Source organism: Tauraco erythrolophus, chromosome 7 (genome assembly GCF_009769465.1).
Source record: "Tauraco erythrolophus isolate bTauEry1 chromosome 7, bTauEry1.pri, whole genome shotgun sequence".
Taxonomy (NCBI): domain Eukaryota; kingdom Metazoa; phylum Chordata; class Aves; order Musophagiformes; family Musophagidae; genus Tauraco; species Tauraco erythrolophus.
Window position 1 is genome coordinate 50,299,551 of NC_141471.1, and position 23,295 is coordinate 50,322,845.

At 40.0% G+C, this 23,295-nt stretch overlaps 1 protein-coding gene across 1 annotated transcript in view; it reads left to right on the forward strand.

Annotated features, from left to right (window-relative positions):
* TRAK1 (trafficking kinesin protein 1) overlaps nucleotides 1-23,295 on the forward strand; it is a 108,231-nt gene that overhangs the window by 74,084 nt on the left and 10,852 nt on the right. Inside the window, exons 5-9 of the mRNA XM_086615168.1 lie at nucleotides 9,752-9,828; nucleotides 13,215-13,331; nucleotides 19,567-19,667; nucleotides 20,490-20,598; nucleotides 22,887-22,965. Of these exons, the coding sequence (XP_086471294.1) occupies nucleotides 9,752-9,828; nucleotides 13,215-13,331; nucleotides 19,567-19,667; nucleotides 20,490-20,598; nucleotides 22,887-22,965 (483 nt within the window). The remainder of the gene's footprint in view (nucleotides 1-9,751; nucleotides 9,829-13,214; nucleotides 13,332-19,566; nucleotides 19,668-20,489; nucleotides 20,599-22,886; nucleotides 22,966-23,295) is intronic.

The following is a 23,295-nucleotide window of genomic DNA, read 5'->3' on the forward strand; positions in this document are numbered from 1 at the left end:
TGCTGCTGGAGCTGCGGAGGAAAAACCGGCTATGCTCAGAGCCAGTATGAGGAACAACATAAATCTTCTAGTAATTATTAGACAGATGGTTTCTTCCCTCCTCCACCCCATCTGTACAACACAAAGCTGTTGTGCTAAGGACAAATACTCAGTCACTCAGGAGCTCCCTGGCTGAACATGTGAGCCAAGAAAGATGGTATCCTGCTTCGTGGAGACCTTGCCTTGCTCTCCCCAAAAATGCAGCTTCCGAGGGAATGACTTCCTTGCTCCTGTGAGACTAAGGCATCATATCGTGTCTATCTGGGATAACTTCAGCAATGTCAGTAAACGAAGAGGAAAGCTTTGAATATGACTATGAAAAGGAAAATAAGAGAGAATGCACATTTAGCAGACAGACCCTTGAAATCTTGGAAGAAGGTACTTCTCACCTTTTGGTTTTACACTTTTACGGTAGTAGTGCATGGCAGCATATAAGTGATTTGAGTAATGGTTGAGGATTTTATAATTTTTTTAATGTTTAGCCAGTACATTTGGATGAAATACTAAGAAAATACTCATATGAATAGTTTTAATCTTAATTTATGTATACTTCTTTACAGTAGAAATATGTGATCCACAGATGTAGGCTATGCAGTGCCTTTTTTATAATGAAACTGGATTTGGGAAATTATCTATCTTTGGAAATGTAGTGCATTTTTTATATGTACATCTTGTGTGTGTGTGTGTGCGTGTTATGAAACTGTGTGTTAGGTTGTCATTCCCAACAGGGACTTCTAAAAATGAGTAAAAGAACAGGGCAACAATTTTGTGCTTATCCGTGAACTTGGAATCACATAGACAGAACTAATCCAAGTTTTGGGTCTTGTGATTTAACCTTTCAACAAAACAGGAGACCCAAAAATCTTGTCATACTTCGTGGAAATAATGGGCATCTGCAGTGTTGCAGGAAACTGGCCCGTTAGGGTGGGAATGTGAATATATGTGCTTAGAAAATCATCCTGTGCACCTGCTGTATAGAGAGTACGCATTCAAGGGCTGCTTCCAGCCAGTCCGGCAATTTTTTTCAGGAGTTCGGGTACCAAAGACTAAATGCACCATTTGTGGTGTTTTGTGTGTTGTAAATCTCACTCCAAAACAGTGGTTTTGTGATAGAGAACTGGTTCTTCCAAATACACTCTCATAAAGCTGGTGTAAGGATGCTTCGAAAGACTGTTAGCACAGTGAGTGTGACCTCCTGTGAATTTACACCCTTATTCACCTCGTGGGTCCAAAGCCTCAAAGGATGTAACGTGCTCTTTGAATCCTGTCGCATAGAACTTTACAGGAAATATTTCCTCAGAATCAAATATTCCACTTGGATTTCATTAATAAACACTAATGTGGACTTCAGTCAATAAACTGTCTATCTCTCCTGTTGTGGGTCTCTGAAGGAAGCTGAGATAACTTCTCTGTCTGTGTGAAAAAGAAAGGTGCTTGAGAGAATATTGGTAAAAGGAATTTTTAAAACTGGGAATTCAGGTGAGGAGGAAACTTACCGAGAGAGGCCAACCAACATTGTTTTATGTTTGATTCCTTTTTTTTTTCTTGAAGTGATTACACAGTTGCTGAAAAGTACATCTTGCTGTTCTTACTCTTCCTACTGACTTTAGCTTTGATGGAGATCTAAGTACAGTCTGAAGCTGTTCTTGTTGATTTCAAGAGAAGAAAGTGTTGAGTTCCATCTGGGTTAAATTTAGCCCTGTCTTTGTACAGTACCTTCCCCTCAAAAACTCAGTGTGTATTTGAAATGCCTTTTAAAAATGCTTTTTTTCCTCCACTTACACATTCAGGTCACCTACACGCTCAATGCAGTTGTGACATAGATGCACAAAAGTCACGTATATTTCTGTCTATCTTTGCTCGTGGGTGCGCTTAGAAATGATAGTATTTCTCTTGGGAATGAGTCAATCCATTCTGTAAGTAAAGCAGATGGAAACACCAGCATGTAGCCTTTCCATGCTGAACAGAAGAAAAGTTTTAGCTATATCTGACTATAAATCTAGTATCAGGAAAGGCCAAGTCTGAAAATATGCTTTGCCTTAACCATTTATAGTTATTTGAAAAGAAGAGGGTAAAAATGATTTAATTAAGACTCCTTAACTGTTTGGCCTATTCCATGAGCAGAATGTACTTGCTACTTCACTATTATTTCTGTGGCCATTTTGATGTGGTGAAGTTTTTCCCTGTTGTGACATTTCGATCCTGTGACTGTCCTCAGTCCTGTGTCTGAAGCCTGTGTCACAGAACTAGCATTACACGTGGTAGAGTTACAGAATTGGTTCCCTTGATGAGTATGGGAAGCACCTTCATAAAGGTCCAGGCAGAACAGTCCTGCAGTCCCAGGGTATTACTTTGGTGTTTTAAACTTGCCTGACAGCAACGTGTTTACTCTTCATGTCATAAACTGGTCTTTGAGCTGACTGCAGTGAAACTTTGTGCAGAGATGTCTGTTGATAGTGTCTGCCCAGTTTTCGTTGATAAACCTGAGCTGTGAAAGGACAGCCTGCCAGTTTTCCTTGGCTAGTGTGTTGGTGGGTCAGCTAATTCTGAAACTGGGCTGTGTTTTGGTTCTTGCTTTTGGGTGGGACAGGAAAACACTATTTCCTGTTTAGGACCTGTGATGGCAGCCAGTCATTACTACTTCAATTTACTGATGTAACAGTAAGATTAAAAGTCCTCTGTATCTAAAGTACTGGGTAAATGCAAGCTAAGAATCTAGCTTAAGTTTAATTAAAAAAAAAAAAAAAAGTCTTGTGACTGTTAAAATCTCAAGTTCAGGCATGCCAGGGATCTGACTTACAGAAAATGAAAAATATCTCGTTTATCTTACAAAGACATTGACTAGAATGGAGGTCGTGCAAGGCTCAGGAATCTTTAAACACTAAAGCAAAGAAAAAGAAGACTAGTAATTCTTGAAAGCTTTGGCACAGCCAATCCCTCCTAGAGTCGGAATAGGAAAAGTTCATGTATTTAAGAGAGGGAGACAGGTGACAAGCATTTTAATATGGACTTGTAATATCACTTTTTTCAAAGATTTACAGTCCAGATCCTTGTTTAAACCGTACACCCATTTATTAGTTGCAAGGACTGCAGTCCAGACATTTCTTGACAAGAAATGGATGGAGGACAATGTCAAGACAGTATTTCAATGGCTAGTAATCGAAAATCCTGTGAGGGAAAGTTTTACTTTTAACAGAAGAGCTATGCTGAGCTGTATCAGTAAGTGGTGTGTGCACTATGATGGTGGTAAGTTGTGGGGCCCAAACATGGTAATAAGGTAACACCTTTGGTTCTCTTCCAGGTGTTTTTCCTTATCTCCTTAGTTTTACTTTGTGGCTGTATTTTCCAAGTTACCACATTTGATCTCTGTTTATGCTAATGGAAGGAACAAGTGTGTGACGTTCTTGTTGAAATTTCCTCTAACTTGATTATTCATTCACCACAAGAAAATTCGCTGTAGTTCATATCCTGCTTAGAGGAAGTACTTCAGAATGGCTACCAACTTGCATTTTCTGCTTTACAGAAGAAATAACAGCAGAGTTTTTCCCTCAAAACTGAGATTAAGTAATAACATAGATTTTTATGTGAAGATTTGATGTTGGATTTACTAAGCTGTTTCAATACTGTATGAGAGAAATGTCAGTAAAAAAACACCCTTCAAACCATAGCTTCAATGGCAAGATAAAATCTCTTACTCTCTTCTTCCAGAAGAGTCAATAACTGCACCTTAATATTAAAAGATTCGTTTACAAACTCCACCACTGAAATCACAGTAAGCTAGGCTGTAACATTTTAAAAGAAGGAAAAAAATAATCTATTGGTGTTCTCTATTGAACTTACAGTAGTTATTTTTGACCGTGCTAATGTGTAGTTGCTGAGTGAGTGTGTGTTGCTCACAACATTGTGTTCTTTCAGACTCCTCCATGGAGCTCGCCCACAGTGTGACTTGACAGTGGTGAAGCAGTTGGCGTGCAGTGACCGGTCTTTATCCCTCTAACCAGGGTCACAGCCACCCGCTGAACTCCCCAGCAGCCTGCTGGAGGGACTGGCCCCTTGCTGTGCTTGGAGACAGGTGGGGGAGTGACTGCTGGTGTGTCTCCTAGCAAGTCGTGCCTCAGCAGCACATTTGTCAGGCTCCTGTGACAGTAGCCTCTGAAATTTTTTAAGCTCTTTAAGATGAATATGTTCTCTCAGGGCCATCTCAAATGTGACAACTTGAAGCCTCTGCTCCAGTTTCACCAGGGCTGCCAAAAACTCTTTAGTGGAGAAGCTACCATGTTTACCTTTAAACATGTCAAATATTTCTAGTCTGGGTCAGTAACAGAGCTGACAGCACATTTTAGGTATATTTTTGAATATATATCTGAAAACGAATATAGGTAATATGGCACAGTTTCAGAATTTCTCGTGCACTTGGCTCAAGTCGATGTAGCGCTCACAGTAACCAGTGCCAGAACATAACTGTTGGTGGCTAAAAAATCACAGCTTCAGTTCTAGAGCAAGTGCTTTATCCTTGGAGCGCAAAAATAGCCTTCCAGAAATGAAACCAACAAGCTGAGGAGTCCGAGTCTGCCAGGGTCTCTAATTGCCAACGTTTGCCAAGTGATATCCGGTAGTACTGGCCCGTCAGTGTTGCTGTGTCTGTTCTATACATCTCGATGTGCAGCATTCAGGATGCCTTGAACTTGCCGTTGTATCTCCAGTGTTTGGAGAGAGCTCTGAGCAGAGGGGAGGCAGCCAAGCTACTCGTGGAGCAGGGCTTCTCCTGACTGATCAAGCCTTGCCATAGTTAAAGGCTTTGGGTAGGGAACTGCTGTGAAAAAAAGCAGAACATTTGTCCTCTGCTGCCACCTTGCCAATGAGAAGCATCAGTATTAAAATTGCCAGAGATCTATGCTCCATTAGCAGTATTCCCTTATCCTGATGTAGTTTCTGAGGAAATAAATTTTGGTAGTAGGGAAACCCCCATGCACTGGAGCCTTGTCTGTTAGACTCTATACAGGTCAGTATTATCTGTCCAAAAAGTGAAACTTTACCATAACATCTTATCCCCCTTCTGTTTCCCAGTATTTGGAAATAGATGGGAAGAGGAGCAGTGGGAGCTGGGATTTCTTCTTCAGTCATTGCTGCTCTCTTTTATCTCTTCAATTTGTCCCTGATTGATAGGTCTCAAAAATGAAGAGGAGGTGTGCCTCGAGGAGAGGTGCAGGGAGCAGGGGCTGAGGACGCCTGTGACTGCTGGCTGCTGTGATGTTTTTTGTTCTGAATCCTCTGTTTGGAAGGTGGTAGCTTATTGCAGCAGCTCCCAATAGTGGTGTTCTTGCTCCGCTTCCCTTCCATGGTTGTATCCTGTTTGTGGAAAGATACTTTTCCTCTAAGCAAGCATGCTAGATGACTGTGTGACTTTCAGGGAGCAATCCAGGAGGATACATACTTTCCTCCCTTCTCTCAGGGCATCTTCAGCTTTAGTCAGTGTCAAGGTCAGAGCCTGAAACAAGCTTCCAATCAGATGCTGCATTAAATAGATGGTAAAAAATAAATGCAGTGTACCTTGAGAAACACAGAAACATGGGTACCCATAAATTTGCAAGGTTTAAGAGCATATGAAGATGGTGCTAGGTACTTTAAGGCTTGATCTGTGTAGCATTTATCTATTGGTGTGTTTGGCTGTTAAAAAACCAAGTACTTTGAACTGCAAATATGTCCCTGGTAGCATGTATGTAATACAGTTACGAAAATAATGTGGTAGAAGTTTTCTCTGTTGTTTCCTGTTTTGGATCTGTGATGTTAGTTTCAAAGTAGTTACCAAAACATATTTCCTAACTCTGTGTTTCTGGAATTCTGTGGTCCTTCTACTTACTGTAGACTTTTTTTTTATTATTTATTTTTTCTTTCTTTCTTTGTATCTAACAACCTTCTCCATAAACTGAGAGTGCAAAGTGTAATTGATTTGGATGTTTGTATGCATCCATCCATTTAGACGCTGTGCTTCCTATCACCCTCAAGCAAAAATACTACTGATGTGCAAGTTATTGAAAAGAGGTCAGTAAATTGGCACTGTAGGTTTTGTCCAGAGTGTTGTCCTTCATTTGCTGCTGTTTTATCTTTATGGTATTGTTACCAGGCTTTCACATTCATCAGAAACTCCCGCAGGCCAGAAACCTACTATGCAGAATCCATTAGAGATGTGGAGTTTGGGGTGGGGAGAGGGGGGCGGGGGTTCCCCTCCTTACTTCACTCATCAGATCTCAAAATGATTATTCTAAATAGTGTGTCTTTTTCACTGGTAGATTTTTTTGAACACTAAGGAAATCAAAATCACTGCACTAGCAACTGGCCAAATGTTACTTGTAATCCGTGGAGGCTGAAAAACTACATACTTAGACTCTGTTCTGATTTTTTTTTTCTTTCCAATGCTTCTTCTGAATTGCTTTCTCTCCCCTCACTTTTCACCTTCTCTTCCCCACAAACCTTGCTGTCTGAGGAGTGTTGAGCAACACCTCTTTGCAAGTTTGCCTTCCTTCCAAAAGGAAAACCTTACTTTTAGGTAGTAGCTCTGTGCTTCTGCTGTGTTGCATGTTGAGTGCTGATAGGAGGTTGTTGACTGGAGCAGATGTTTTATTATATGCAATCTAGTGAAGTTTGTTTCCACTTGAATGTCAAAGAGGATGCATAAGGTGTCGTTTCTGCTTTGAAACCTTTCCACATTGGCAGAGTAGTATATGAAGACCTCTGTTTTAACAGTGATGAACAGAAGTTTGATGGAAATTTTGAGATACAAAAGCTAGCAGTGACCAGGTCGCTACTGCTTTGCTAGTAATAAGTCTGTTATGATAAGGCCGTGGTGTTACCCTGCCATGTTAAAGAATAAAGGGCAAGTTCTGAAGGAATAACCGAGCGAGCAGCCACACAAATCAACCTTTATCACTCTTTCTGCCAGCTGAGTGATTTTATTCTGTCTGTGGGAGCATTGTCCTTTTATCAGCTTGGATTTTAAGAAGGTTATACATTCACCTGAATTAGGATGGTGTGAGGTTGCCAGAGTCATAATCACTGGTAATTTATTAGTGCTAGGTACAGAGTTAAAATGAACGTGCTAATGACAATCTCAAACATCATTTTATAGTAGAGAGGGAATGTTGTAACCAAGGGAACTATTTAGTGTACAGTTGTTTTGGAAAATAAACTGCTGTCATCAGGATTTCTGATAGACATTTTATTGCATGACTTATGATCTTACTATGTTTGAAAATACTGGTTTTACGGCGATGTTAATTTTTTTTTTATGGTGAATAATTTTTTTTTTTTTATTATGAATTGATAGGACAAGGGGCAATGGCTTTGAACTGAAAGAGGGTAGATTAGATTAGATATAAGGAAGAAATTATTCACTCTGAGAGTGATGAGGCACTGGAACAGAGAAGCTGTGGTTGCTCCATCCCTGGAAGTGTTCAAGGCCAGGCTGGATGAGGCTTTGAGTGACCTGATCTAGTGAAAGGTGTCTCTGCCTATGGCAGCAGGATTGGAACTACATGATCTTTAACATCTCTTCCAACTGAAACCATTCTATGATTCTATGAATGGTCTTCTGGATGTGACACAATCCGTCTTTTTGTGAGGTTTTTATAGAAATCGTATATTTAGCCCTTTTTGGTGCTATAGCTGATGTTCTCTGCAAGTGACTTTTTTTTTTTTTCCTCTGTGGAATCCTGATTAGTCTGCTTTTCAGTAATACAGCTTGTAGTTTACAGATACACTGTATTTTTGCTTGTGCAGTGGTTTAGTTATTCTTAGTATTTCTATGTAATTGGTATCAAATTACTACTTTAAAGCGTAAACTTTTTACTGTTACCACTTTCAGACTGAATTGTTTGGGTAAGTGTAATTCTCTCTTGAATGGCATTCTTTGGAGTTCGCTGGCACTACAAATGTCACTAAGTATTGTAAATGTTTTCAGGATTTGATCCTCAAAAATATGAATTGAGAAATAGGAAGATAAACAGAAAAAATTATACTGTTTGCTGTAGTTCAAGCAACTTTTTGATGTTCAAGCATGGAGAAAAAATATACCTCTAACATTTCAACAGATACCTAGGTACCGTTGCACTTAATATATCATTGATGTGCCTTAGTGGTGATCAACTGTACATTTATGTGTATTGTATATTTTTAAATTGAGTAGCTTTGTTTCCTTAGGGTGGCAGTCTCCTGGTAATATTACTGTACTGAATACACTTTTTTAAAAAAAATTTAAATCTCATTAGGCCTTATCTGTCTCTCCCCAGCATTAATGCGCACTGGAGCAACATTAGCCAATCTGTCAGATTGAGCTTTAGCTGACAATTGTTAGGGGTAAATCCCCTGAAGAACAATTTGTGCTACAGCAGCCTGATAAGCAATAGTCATATGATCAACTCAACTTCATTATCTGTGCCTTTTTTCAGAAGTATAGGGTTTGATGAATAAGTGTAGCCAAAAATAAAAAGAATGTAAAGGTAGAGCAGAAAGTGCTGTTTTTTCCTCTGCTTATTGGTGGGTTTTTAGAAAACTTGCACACTTTCAGATAAGTCAGTGTAGCTTCTCAAAGGATCAGCTGTGGTCGTAGACTAACCTGCATGCTTTCTTCAGCATAGCAAAACTCCTGGTTCCACCTTAGTGATTAATCGTCTCATCCAGTCTTAGTAAATATTTTTTTATGAGTGATACTGTGTCCACCATGATGTGGTCTGGGTAGTATAAGAATCATTTATTATTTCGCATGCATTTTTTATTTACTTTGCTGTCTCATACCATAAAACCCAGTTCTTATCAACTTTATATGATTTCATGGTTTAGCCCAGCCAGCAGCTAAGCTACCACCCCGCCGCTCGCTCACTCCTCGCCCTTGGTGAGGTGGGGAGGAGGGAATCAGGAGAAAAGGACAAAACTAGGGGGTTTGGATAAGGGCAATTTAATAGGACAGTACAAGAAAGACGAGAGGGGTAATAACTACAATAATACTAGTACAAGAGCAATACGAAATGAGCACTACAACTTCTCACCACACAGAACACGGAGCTCTGCCTGCTCCCAACCAGCAAAATGAACACCCCTCGCCTGGCTAGCTCCCCCAAGATACACTTTGAGTGTGATGCCACACAGTATCTAATAGCCCCCTGGCCAGTCTGGGTCAGCTGCCAGTGCTGTGTCCTCTGTCATCTTCCTGCAAAAAAGTTAACTCTATCCCAGTCAAACCCAGGACATATGACGTAGTATCTTTATGTCGAACAGCGTTACTAACAGTATTGGAGATTCTTATTTGTGGAGTAATTCTGCTGCACATAATACAATAACTTTGTGACATGATAGTATCCTGATTATGTATCGAAGAACAGCTGTTTTCACATCTTCCTTGATTTTTTCTTTTTTTTAATGGTGAATAATGTGATTTTATGTAATTAATTGTGAGTAATACTTAAGACATTGCTCTTCAGAGAAGAAAGTTTTAATGGTTTGTTCTGCCACTCACAAAAGCAAATGCTTATTACAAAAGAGGAACACTTGCAGTCTCAGTTTAACTTGAAGCTTTTTCTTTTAGTATTTTTTTAGTTTTTGATACACTTACGCAAAAGTTGGCATAAGATGAAAACTTTGTAAACCAAAACTCTCTAAAGGACATTTTACCCCAATGATTCTGACAATATGATTAATGTTTTATTTTATTTCCTCACAGTTTTATGTGCTGAAAGAGTGGGCCAGATGACTAAAACATACAATGACATAGATGCTGTTACACGTCTTCTTGAAGAGGCAAGTATTACATCTTTTTAATACATCTCATATTCAGTATGAGAAAGTAGTACAGAAATTATATGGTACCACTAGTAAAGACTGTCCTCAAATGGGGAGGAGTACGTATTCTGAGTGTAGGTACATTTTATCTCATTGGTAAGGTAAATATAAATAAAGGTCATGTGTTTACCTCAGTCATATGGATTCATTAGTTGTGCTTTTTTTTCAGTTGAGGCCATTTAACTTGCTTTTGGCCAAATATTTTCTATAATGAATTGAGGTGGAAATCATCTTAAAATGACACATGTTTTTACAGTATATGTAAACTGTTTACCAAAAAAAGTTCACAAATAGTCTTGTATTCATAATTATTATCTCAGATAATGTCTTTCCAGAGAAGTGCATAGACACAAAATTGGAAGAATATCTAATGCTCCATTTGTCTCCAAGCCTTGTCGTCTTTGCCTGATGTTTGGTTGGTTTGGGTGTGGGGTTTTTTTTTCATACCATTATTACGTAAATTGTTATTGCTGTAATCCTTGGCATTCAAGAAATGGCAAAAAGCTATTGTCAAGCTGTGATGCTTATGTTCAATAAATATCATAATAAATAATTTGACTGAAATTGGCTGCTTTTCTGCAGTAAACTTGAGCAATGAGTATATTCTTTAGGTGAAAACTGTTACAGTTGTATTAGTTCATGGCTGAGTGTAATTTAATCTTTCATATTTATTTGCTTGTTTATTGCAATAGCAATGTCAAAAATGGGGTCAGTCTAGCCAAGATACATTGGGTGGTCTGTTCGTCCTCTGATTCTGCAAGGCAACAAGCATGGGAATGCTCACATCTCCCACTTTTACTGAGATCAGATGTATCGAGCATGAAGTCCTGCATTTTGTGCTTTGAGCTGAACTCTTTTAAAGAACTTTCCATGAAATACCAGTTAAAGCTGATGCTTTACCTAAAAAACTTGTCCTGGAATAATACATTGACTTGTAGCCACAGTTTGTTACCTGTTTGTGTCCTGTTCCCTCTATCTTGTTTGGCTCAGATTTACTTGTGTTTGTTTCCATGGCTTCTTCTAGTAATGATGCGACATTCTGCCAAACTGCTTCCTCCCCTGAGTCCATGTAGCCAAATGTCTATAGATCCAGAAATCACACTAATGGGAACAATGCTAGAAGGACTTACTGAGCCAGTGTTTTAAAGCTTCTGATGTACTTCCCTCTCAGGACAATAGCGAAGGAAAAATGAGGGAACATGTAATAGATGAACCTTTAGTAAAACAAGCACTTTCAGTGAGCTTTTTTGTTTTATTTGGCCATAATTTCTGATTGAATCACTGTATCCCTAGGCAGACATGCACTTTTACAGCTCCTTTTTCTGTTCCCCAAATGATAGTTGTCCCAAGAGATTACATCTGGTTGCAGAAGTTAAGGTGTAATTCCTTCTGCTACCCTCACACACGTAAGCAAAAAAAGAACCACCCCAAAAGCTACCCCTTGTCTGTCCTTTGTGTTGGCAAGCTTCCAATGAATGTATTACAAAGTTGGCAGAGTGAAAAGTGCAGCATTTTGGGGAGGAAAGATTAGATCTCAAAACAACAGTGTGCAGATATTTTTAAAATCTGTGCCTGTTACCCTGAAACTAAGCAACGGGAGTGGCACCAAACCTGCCTGGGTATGTGGTAAGAACAGGAGTAGATTCCTCTGTGAACCTGCTTTCTCATCCCTTTCTAATAATAGTGTAAATGTGTTTGGCTTCAGTATTTTTTACGTGTTGCTGTAATAAATCAGTTCCTTATCGCTCTGAGTAAGAGGCATGATCCCAAGCTGAGTTTTAGAGCTGATTGTGTAGGAAGTCTGGGGAGGTTAAAGAGCCCAGAAAGACACTTAATATTCCTCAACTTCACGGTTAGAAACTTTGCTGCTAGAAAATTCTTCCTTTGTAGAGTCAAAGCTGCAGTGATATATTTTTTTCCACTTCGTATTTATGAAGAGAGCCAAACTATTGAACAATAAGTTGGCTTGATCCGTAAACCAAATGGTTTTTTGGATAACTTCATGCGATCTATTATTCTGAAAGATTGTACATAAGATTATATAAAGATTTTATGGCTAGATAATGCCAGTAGCTTGCAATGCAAATATAAGCCTGACCTTCAGAAACCATCTGGAAAATGCTGTTTGTAGATACAGCAATGATCAATAACCTGTCTTTTTATTTATTGATTATTATGTAACTTCCTTTTTTTTTTCTCCCCACTACAAAAGCCTCTTCAATCAAATTCATTGACTTAGATCAGTGTGATCAGTAGCTGTAGGTTTTGTAGGCTTTGTCATTGATGTGTACATGACACAAGGTAGCTTTTAGTAATAGGATCTGGATAGCTGTCAGGGATGGTAAATTTGCCCCAAACAGTATTTCCAGTGACAGGGAGAAAACTTTCCCTCAAATGATGTTGAACTAAAAGTAAGTGGGAAGTTACCCTTAGCACCGTTTTCCCGCTATTGTAAGGATCTAGTAATTGGATAAGAAAATGATAAATTGCTTGATGAATGGTGCAAAGTTTTAGGCAGTTTATCATCCTGTTCCAGGTGGACTACAGCCCTATCTCTCAGCTTTGCAGAAGCTGAAACAGGTATAGGTCCATGTCATCAACAGGATAAGCTGCTAGTTTTTATTGGTGCCAGCGGTGAATTGTCTAGATCAGTTATTTTCAATTCTGTGCATGCGGAGAGGGGGAAAAAGGGGGCAAGCATGGCACAAGAATAACTATTTAATGTAGATTTGGGCATCTGCAAAAAGGAAAGGGGTAGGACTTGGTTTTATATGAAAGTGTTACTGGATGTACATATGCAAGAAGATAGGAGCTGAACATTCATTGTGGTGGAATTGGCTTCTGCTCCTGCACAGCTTACTACCTTTTATTTCAAGGTGGAGCAAGTGGAAAGTGAAAAATGCTTTGAAATGCCTAAGTTCTTTGCTATTTTTACTGTGCTTCTTTAGAGGTTATGTTTTAAAGAGTTATAATGTTCTGTCATTGCATTCTGCAGGTGTTATAACAAGGTGATGGAATAGTTTCCCTCAGTAGTTTCTCAAACAAAGCTGTAAGAGCGAACTAGATTTTGTATCACTTACATTGTTTTACATTAGACCTTGAAAGCTGTGCTTTCATGTGTATGATTCAATAACTCTGTATGGGTCAGTCTTTTCTGAATAATGTGGGTGTAACATAAGCAGGAATAGAAAAAGAAAATTAGCAAACAACCAAACTCTCACAGAAGGAAAAAGTCTTTTTATCGTTCAAGTACTTGTTCTTTCCTTTTCACAATAATTTTACCCTCCCTCTGATCCTTTGGTGAATAAAAAATCTGAAATTAGCTTTTTCTTTATGCTTCACAGAAAGAACGGGACTTAGAATTAGCTGCTCGGATTGGCCAGTCACTGTTAAAGAAGAATAAATCACTGACAGAAAGAAATGAGTTCCTGGAGGAGCAAGTAGAACACATCAGGGAAGAGGTAAGATTTTTACACCCGAGTGCTGTATCTGCAGTGATGGGGAGAATTTTCATTCTAGCTTCACCTTGTCCATACTTTATTCTAGGGCATCCTGTCCATAGCAGGTTAATCTGTGTTGTAGCAGTTTGGTCAGCCATATTTATAGCATGTACACTTTTAGAAATGGGACCAAAAAAGTAGTTTGACCTGTTGGCTTCAATCACGTGATTTGAGGGAAAAAAAAACCACAAAACAACCTCCAGCCATTGAATTTTGCTCTGCATCCGATTTCATTTTCCTCTGAAAAAAAACCAAACCTGCTCTTTTAGTTTTGAGTCACTATACCCACAGTTTTCTTCTACCTGTTTGTCCTTGTTCCTCTGCTTTATACATAATTCCCCTCTGGTTTGATTATCTCACTCATCACTCTTTCCCTTTTCCTGCCTCCCTTTGTGTGCAGCTCTTCTTCTTGTTTCTCCCCTGAATCTTTCTCAGTCCTCTTCTGTTTCTTCCTCACCAACTGATGTTTCATTGCTTTTTCCCAAATGCTTCTCTGTTCATACTTGAGTTGAATTTGGGCTCTTAGAACATAGCATTTAAATGCTGGGAGTGCTTCCCTTTGCTTCTCAAACTGAATGTGATACAGGTATCACGTATAAGGTAAATCACTTGTTGTATTTATGGAGATTTCAGGGTTGAATGCTCACTGAGATCATGTGCATTCTGCCTTTTCCAAGCTGGGACAACTTCATAAACTTGTGTTAAGCTTCCATTGTTCAGATGGGTAAGGATATCTTTTAGTGATTGGTAATTTTTATTCAACGTGGTCTGTATGTTAGAACTTGTCAATGTTAGGAAGCATTGGGTTATGTTGGGAAGCAAACGGTTATCGGCTGAGACCTGCTACCTTCTATCCAGATTACTCAGATCCTGCAGCTTCTTGTGATTTTGGTCCATCTCTTTCCAGGACACCGTGATACAATCTATAGAGGCATGGGTCAGCAGCCTGCTGCAGTAGTGTGAGCTGACTGCAGTAGTAATGTTTTAGACATTTGATGAACACGTTTAGGATATAATATGCTGGTGCATGTATTTTCTGAATTGGCGTGAGCTATAAAAAGTACCTGAAAATTTACATTGTTTCAAGTAACACTTTGTGTCTTCCACATACCATTGAATTTTTAATCATGTATTTATACAGTTGCTATTTCTTACTGTATTTCTCTGAGCGACGAGTTGGATGCTATGGATACTGACAGGTTCTTGATAGATGTATCTTGGATGGAACTGTACAGGATGCGTTAAGAGTTCTTTATCTGTACTGCAAGTGTCACTAAACTCTGCTGACTTATTAACCGAGCTGGAGGCAAATGTCATTTCTTCTATTCTGGGACAGTGACCTTGGTTTGTGAATCTTATCCAGATGTAGCTTTGAGCAAGAGGGATAGAAATCTCACAGTTGTAGGGCATGAAGGAGAACAATAAACCACAGTGGATAAAAAACTTTAAAAAACACTATAAATAAAACTGCTTAGAGATGTGGAATTACGTCCGAGATGGGTCGATGAATGAAGCATGGATGGATCTCAGTTGTGCGATAAGGGGTGATGGAGCGCACGCATTGAAATAATATCTTTTGGTGTGGCCTACCCTTTTTGGCATGGAAAGCGAATTGTCTTATGTCCCGGAGGAGTGCTATTGTTTGCCGTTCAAGTTCCATCATGTGACAGACCAATTTATTTGTGCATTGGTCGATACGACATTTACTAGGCATGTGCATACTGACTGGGCAGGGCAATGTGTTCATACAATACATGCAGAATGGAAGATTTGATTGAGGAAGGTGGGGGACAGGGATGGGCTGCCTCTGCCAGGTCTAATTTTATTTAGAGGGACTCAGGAGCGGCATTAGGAAAAGAGCCACCAGAAATAAGCTGCTTACCAGGTGGCTTGATATGATGGGCCATATGTTCTATCAACACCCATCTTTCATATTGTCATTGTGACTCCTTCAGAAATGGATGTTTTTGAGGCAGAGCTGATCAGGCTTTAGAGTTATGACACTTTTCTATGTTGAAAATCTTTCTTTAGTAGATTTCAGATCTTCCATTAATGCTGATTTTTGAATATTTGAATAGAATGGTAACTGTCTCTAAGGGCAAGGGATAAGATAATTGAAGTGATACTTTTCAAATTCTGTAAAAACTGTCTAAAAATGGTTTGTCTGAGGGATCTGTGGTTTCTCTAATACATAGACAAGTTTTTCTGGTGTGTGGTATAATGTTAGGGTTTTCTTGGTATATGTGTCATGGCATGAATAATTTACCTTTTTGTCTCTCTGACCTACCAAATTTGTCCTGACAACACCTTCTGACCATCCCGTTACGTAGCTCAAGTTTTTCCTGTGTCCTTGTAACGTGCCACATTTATAGGTACATATGAAAGTAATATAGACCTATGCAAAATGTATTAGATTCTTCAGTTTGTCTTTTGAATTTGTATTGTCAGGTGCTGCTTAGGTTTAGGAAGGGGCTGAGATCATGTTCAATAAAAACTGATGGAACCGAGACTTTTCCTGTAGTGTACTAAAGAACAAAAAGTGAGTGCACTGAAGCAAGCACTATACTGTGTGCACAGGCACTTTAGTCTCATCTTACTGTTCCAGAATTATGTACTGGAAGCAAAAACATTATATTGACAAAACTTTCTTAATTGTAAATTGTTTTGGTTACAGAGATGAGTGTCTGCCTTTTCAGCAGCAGAAGCGTAGTTCCCAAGTACAGTGTGTCTACCTGCTGTTGTATTGCCATGTTGAGTAAGAATGCTGCAGCTCCAGTCTCAAGATGTGTCCCTTTTTGCTGAGATGGTGCTACCTACAATTTGATATTGCCCCCTTTGAAATTAGAGCTCGGTGTCAAAGCAATGTAAACGGTCACAATGTGAACTGTGCTTGAAATGGAGTAGGTCGTTAGGTTTTAGCTTCTCCTAATCTTCCTAAATTTCCCAGTTTACACTTCTTTTTCCTCTTCATTTTGTCATGTGTTTCTGAAGCTAAAAAGGCAGCCCTTCAAACACAGTGTCAGTTCTCAAATAACACTACCTCAAACCTGTGGTAACATCTGAGTAATACAGCCCTCTAGTCCTGTCGTTATAGTTCCAGGTCATGTATCAGAGTTTGTGTTTTGGTGATAACTGGTTTAAAAGTCTTTTCCAGATTTGATTTTGTTCTGTGTAAAGTGAGAGGAAGGGAAAAGCTGAATTATAATCTGGAATGGTGGCCTTAAAAAGGGAACATGGGTTTTGTTCTATTAGAATAGAAGGTAACGTTGGAAAGATAGAAATGCTCTTTGGTTTGGTACTTGCATGCATATTATTTACATACAGTGTAACCGGGTGTCTTCATTGAATAATTCATACCTGTTAAGCATTTAGCTGCTGTTAGGAAAACAATCAGCTGGACTCTGGAAATGTTGTTCATGATTCATGAACAGGTAGTCTTGGGAACCAAGCGTGGTGACAGCTCATGGCCCTTGTTCCTTGCGGGACAAGGGCTCAGTCCCTATTGCTTGCTAACAGTACCTTGTGCAGGAGTAACGTGGTAATGTTTACTTCAGAGGATTCACATGGTAGTGGCTTGTGAAAACGTAGAAGAGGTCCTTTCTCTTCATAGAACAAATCCTATGTTTTGCAATGTGAAAATGTGTATTCGGTCTGGTTGGGATGGAGCTAATATTATTTGTGGCGGCCTGTATGGTGTTATGTTTTGGATTTGCAATTAAAACAGTGTTGATGACAACCAGTGTTTTGGCTATTGCAAATCTGTGATTTCACAGTGTGGAGGCACTCTCTTTTGGCTTTTTCGTTGTGTTGGTTGGTTGTGTTGGTTGGTTGTGTTGGTTCAGGGTTTATTCCTCCACTCTGGCCCCATCTGTGCAAGATGCTGGGAGGAGGCACAGCCAGGATAGCTAACTCGGACTGACCAAAGGCATATTCTATACCTTACATTGTTATGCACAACAATAAAAGCTCAGAGAGGGAGGAAGCAGCTGAGACGTTCATGGTTGGTTATAGTGTTTGTCTTCACAAGTAACCATTAGCTGTGCCGAGGCCTTGCTACCCATGAAGTGGCCGAACATCTGCCTGTCAATAGAAAATAAATAGTGAATAAATTCCTTATTTTGCTTTGCTTGCACAAGCAACTTTGCTTTACTTATTAAACTGTCTTTTCTCATCCCACGATTTTTTCTATCTTCTGATTGTCTCCTCTATCCTATGGGGACTGAGTCTGCGCTCACCTCATGGGTGCTTAGTTACTGGCTGGGGTCAGTGCACAGCAAAATGCTACATCAAAGGAAGGTGTTACTGGACGTTGCTGCAGTGAATTCTTTTCATGTTTCACAGCACGATTGAGGTTGGGAGTGACCTTTGGAAATCATCTTGTCTGAGCCTCTCTGCTCAAGCAGTCAACTATAGCCTGTTGCCTAGGACTGTATCCAGACAGTGTTTGAGTATTTGCAAGGATGGAAACTTCATAATGTCTCTGGGCAACCTGTGCCAGTGATCAGTCACCCTCACAATAAAAGAGTTGTTCCTGATGTTCAGGGGGGACCTCCTGTGTTTCAGCTTGTGCCCATTGCTTCTGGTCCTGTTCCCATAAAAGGTCACCTTTTCTGTCTGTTTACCCTTATTTGGAGAACTGGAATGCTTGGAACTGAAAGTAAAAAAGTATCCTCAGTCTTTTTAATTCATAGAGGAAAAAGTGTAGCAAAAGCTGGAGATGATCTAGCACCCACCCACTGACAGTATCTGCATCCTTACTGCTTTAAGAGGCTAAGCCATATTGTGCTGGAGGGAAGCAAAGTGTTATTTTTGGTTCAGCTTTTTAGCTCTTCCTGAAATGGAGAAGTGAACCTCCCAAAATTAATGCATGGATTTTGTTTCATGGTTTTCTGAAATGTGATTGTTTGGGATTTCCACACCCCCCCCCACCCCACCCACCCCCCCCCTTGCATTTTAGAACCAACGTCTGAGGAGGACTTGGTGCCTTAGTGTATCTCATTACAAAGAATAGCATTAATAAAGTAAATGAGCTTGTTTGCTTAAAATTCTGCACAGTTTAAGTGCTTTATGGCATTGAGTCTGCTTTTTCTTTGATGAAAATGCAGCTGAAAACTATTTTATTGATATTCTCTGTTTTTTTTTTGCCAGTAATAACTACAAATATAAATATGCCTACAATACAAAAAGCAGAAATCTAATAGAAACGAATGCACTCTGCAATTTGTGCACTGGAAAGTGAAAACTGAGGACCAAGTCTTGCAGCACAAGTGGAAGGGAACAGATCTGTCTGACCAGTTATACTATTTATAGCTATGCAAGTAAAATAAAAATTAATCTCTTGTTACTGGGGTCTTAAATTGCACCTATGAAGTGGTGTAAGTGCTACTGTGTAATTGGGCTTTTAACGCCTTCCTCACAATATGAATTAACCAAGGTTAAGTTGGCGGAGCTCACAGTTGCAGGGTGTCCTAACCATCCAGTTTTGATGTTTTGTTCCTTTTTGATATGTGTATGTGTGAAGTACAGGACTCTCACATACTGCTTTACTAGACTTGTGTTTGGAGTCATCAAAAGCCTGAGATACACTCAGAAACTGACTGCAGCCTCCACCCTTGCAGCAACCTCAGAATGCCACTGCATGGTGGTGTTCTGCAGCTCACCAGACAGTTGAGGCCCAAATGTAACCTTACTGCACAAGCACTTTAGTAATTTCATCTAAAGTCTCTTGCAGAGAAAGAAATGTCTGTATCTAAGGTGTGCAAGGTCTGTATCCAAGCCAGATGATGACAGTCATCACACAAAATGACTAACAAAGTGATGTTTGGCTTGATTGTACCATGTTAGTTTCTTGCAGTATCATTGCAATATATCTCTTTCTCTGGATGTGAATCTAGACTAATGCAATAGTGAATCAGGATTGCTCATCTTAAAGAAGGTGAAAAAGAAATCTGTCTAATAGCAGTGGATAACTTCATTTTTGAACTTCTAAAAAAGAACATTTGATGGGTAATTTAAAAGATACCCTTTTAATTCTTTCTAAGAAATAAAGGAACTGGTTTTGGCCTGTCCCAGTCTTGGCCTCTCAATTTAGTCTGAAGGTGATGCTTGGAGGATGAATAACTAATTTATAGTGGGTTTACTTAAGAATGTGCCTAGAAAAGCTGTTTACCTATCTTCAACCTCTTTCTTTGTGCAGGTTTCTCAGTTGCGGCATGAGCTCTCCATGAAAGATGAGCTGCTCCAGTTCTATACGAGTGCTGCTGAAGAAAGTGAGCCGGAGTCCATCTGTTCCACCCCGTAAGTTATCAGTCTACAACACTGAACCTTCATCTGGTACTCAGCAGGGGTAGTTTGGACTATTTGATAGCTTTAAAAGTAGTAAAATGATCCCTTTATTGGCTGGATCTATAAATGGAACTCTTGAACTTGGTGCACGGCACCAGCTGGAAGGATTTGCGTTGGACCAGCCGGCTGTAGTGATGCCAACAAGAGTCTGGAGGGGAAAGTACATCGAGAGGCTTCTTACGCAGCACTGTGACTTTAACAGGAACTAGGTCACTGTGGTGGTGAGGTTGACGTAGGTCCCACTTAGGGTACCCCACTACACCACATACCTTTGCATGCTGTACTAGAACATGCTACGTGTGTGACCTTTGTGCTTAAGGACCTGAGGGCACTGTGAAACGTTCTGTGCAGAGGGATGGAAATAAAGAGTGGCTTATAGTGTGGGTTCCAGGCAATTAGCTGGCTGAACAGCATCGCAGGCTCTGGGGGGCTATCTGCCCTTGCTTGCAGAGTTATTGCTGCATTCTGGTGAAGCATGTGCAAGATTAATCAGGAAGCTATTGGGTTGCTCCCTGTAGTAAGGTGGTTTCCTTTCTCATAGGTTTGGCTGAATAACTTTTTCATAGGAAATGTGGAGAATAATGAATAATAATAAAAAAAATGTTCTCTTTTAAAAATCACTGTAAATTCATTGCTGCCCAAACACACTGTCATGAACAAAGCTGGCTTTCTTGTGACTTTGGCTGGTTTTGAGACCTCTGTTCAGTCTGTTTTCCTGTGAGATTGGCCATAATACAGATGAAAATTAGTTAAAACTGTCGTTTTCGTTACAAGGCTGAAGAGGAATGAATCGTCCTCCTCCGTCCAGAACTACTTTCATTTGGATTCTCTTCAAAAGAAACTCAAGGACCTTGAAGAGGAGAACGTTGTGCTTAGATCTGAGGTGAAATTGCTCCCTTTGTCTTTTCCTTAATACAGTTGTTTATTTAAACAGCAGAGCACAGATATTGAGAAGAGTGTATTAAATGTTCAGAGAGTCTAATTAAGAGTATATAATTCCACATGTGACAGATCTCTTTGTGGTTGTTTAATCACCATCCTTTATCCGTTTGAATGAAGGAAAGGCTAAAACATGGAAGCTACATGAAGCTACATGCAAAGCAGTTTCCTTGCCAAAAGAATGCGCAGGAGCATGGGCAGGTTTTGGAGTCCAGAATTGCGCTTTGAAACAGATGTTAAAGGGCTGACCTGGTAGATGTGTGTGACTTTAGCTGCAGATCTGAAGTTTGTAGGCTGGCACGGTCTCTCTGGTACAAATTCAGTGGTTGTCAAAATAAAAACTGCTAGCCTGAAGTTGCATTAAATATTAAAATTTGTGTTTCAAGTCAGGCTGATAACATTTTAAGTTGAATGTGTTTTTCTTGCCTTTTATTTTTGACAATATTCCGTTTGTTTCACAGACAAGACAGTTTTTAAAAGTGTATTTACTGTTCCTTGTCTGTCAGAGATAACACTTCATAATTGAATATCATATGAATAATTTAATACTAATTTTCAATACAACTTTTAAGCTTTGGGAGCATGTTACCATTTTGCATACGTGTAGCTGAGTGTCGTGGGTTAGGCTGAACCTCCCCACACAGCCGGTCACTCCCCCTCCCCCACCCACAGGAATGAGAGAGAGAATTAAAGGATAAACGGGAAACCGTGGGTTGAGATAAGAACAATTTAATACAGATGATTTAATACACAGTGTAGGTGCTCACCACCCCCTCGTATGCGAAGCCCGTCTCCTCCCAAAGCTGCAATCCCGGATGAACGCGAGGCCCCGAAATAGAGAGGGGCAGAGAGAGAGAGCACTCCGAGAGTGGGAGTACTGGGAGAGAGAGAGAAAAAGAAAAAACAATAGAGCAACAGCGCAAAAGAGCAAAAGCGGCGAAAAAACCAAAGCGCAAAAGCCCTTCTTCCTGGCTGACCCTCACTTTTATACTGGGCATGACGTTGCGTGATATGGAATACTAATTGGCCAGTTTGGCCCTCAATCTTAAGTTCCACCACAAATCACAAAGGGAATCGTGTCCCCCTTGTCCCGGCTATGCTCCCCCCTTATCCCGCCGTATTTCTGCACTCCGGCACCCTGAAAAGTCCTTGGAGTCTCAAACATCAGCTTGCTATCAGCATTCTTCTCAGAGTGAGCCTCTGAGTAAAACCAAAACATGGAGCTCTTCTAGCTGTTAAAAACTCTGTCCCAGCTAAAACTAGGACACAGAGTATAGCAGAGGAAGTACTTTTGAGCTAAGAAGGAATGTAGGAAAACAGTATTATTGTCATTTTCTACTGCAACTGCAAGACCCATTGCAAATAGGTAGTGTCACCTCTTTGGAGAAAACAGTGCGTAATGGAGAGTGCTGTACGCTTCATTGAGAAATTGCGTGAGGAAGATGAGTGATTGATCGTTTGAGAATAACAAAGGTGGGGTTAGAACTGAGGGGGCCGCTGCATCAGGAGCTGATAGTAGGACCCCGCATACCACTGACTTCCCTTCCAGAGAGATGTAGTCTGTGCCAGCGAGGCACAGGATGGAGCCAAACCTGAAACCCTTGAGCTGCGTATCTCTCTACGGATGCAGTCTGTGGATGTCTGTGCATGCCCCCAGCATTGGGAATAGACTACAGACCCACCGAGGTGGTGCCAGACTGGTGTAGCCACACTCCTCTTGGCAGTCCCAGAATTGGAGCAGGAAGGACAAAGCAGGGAAGGAGGTAGCACTAAGGTTTTAAGTGGGATATATGGTTACAGTACCAGATCTTTTCTAATACTATCTGACTGTTTTTTCGATGCTTGAATGCTTAATTCAATTATTTAAACCAAGCACTTAATTAGTTTGTGATGATACCTAGCTTTGTTCAGGTGACCAGATCAAGCTCTGCAAATGTCTCTTGTGTGTTCAGCACTTCTTTTTATTTTAAGTGCAAAATATGTGAGTGACATCTAGTGGGGATGTGATGATAATGATGCAAGTTTCTCCATGCAGTAATGTCTCTGAATATTAACCTGGCCCCTTTTTCCAGAACACAAGGGAGGGCAGGCAAAAAACCTGTAGTTTCTCACTGTCTTCCTGGAGGAGTGATTAGAGAAGCTTGTCTTTCTGAAGCAGATGGAAATGCAGGAACAGACTGGCAAGGAACAAATGTGCTAATATAGCATATTTGATGTGGATTTCTTGAATAGGCCTGTCAGCTGAAGACTGAAACAATTACTTACGAAGAGAAAGAACAACAGCTTGTCAATGACTGTGTAAAAGAGCTAAGTATGTCCTTATTTCTTGTCCCTTCTTATTCGAGATTGTTCAGTTAAAAACCAGACAGCTGAGATCAGTCAGTCATGTTTTTCTGTGGTACTTATTTTCCCTATATATGTGGTTGTGAGGAGAAAATTTCTGACTGAAATTTCACAGCAGATGATTCTGACTGTAAGCTAAATCTTTCTCAGCTGCAAAATAGTTTTGCATAGAAAATGTTATTGTTAAGGAGAAGTACAGTCTCCTTCGCCACATAAGCACTTTGTGTCTTTCTGGTTTTGTGTCCTACTGCTGTTTTTGAAAAATACCTCACTGTGTATTGGGGAGGGATTCTGCTGA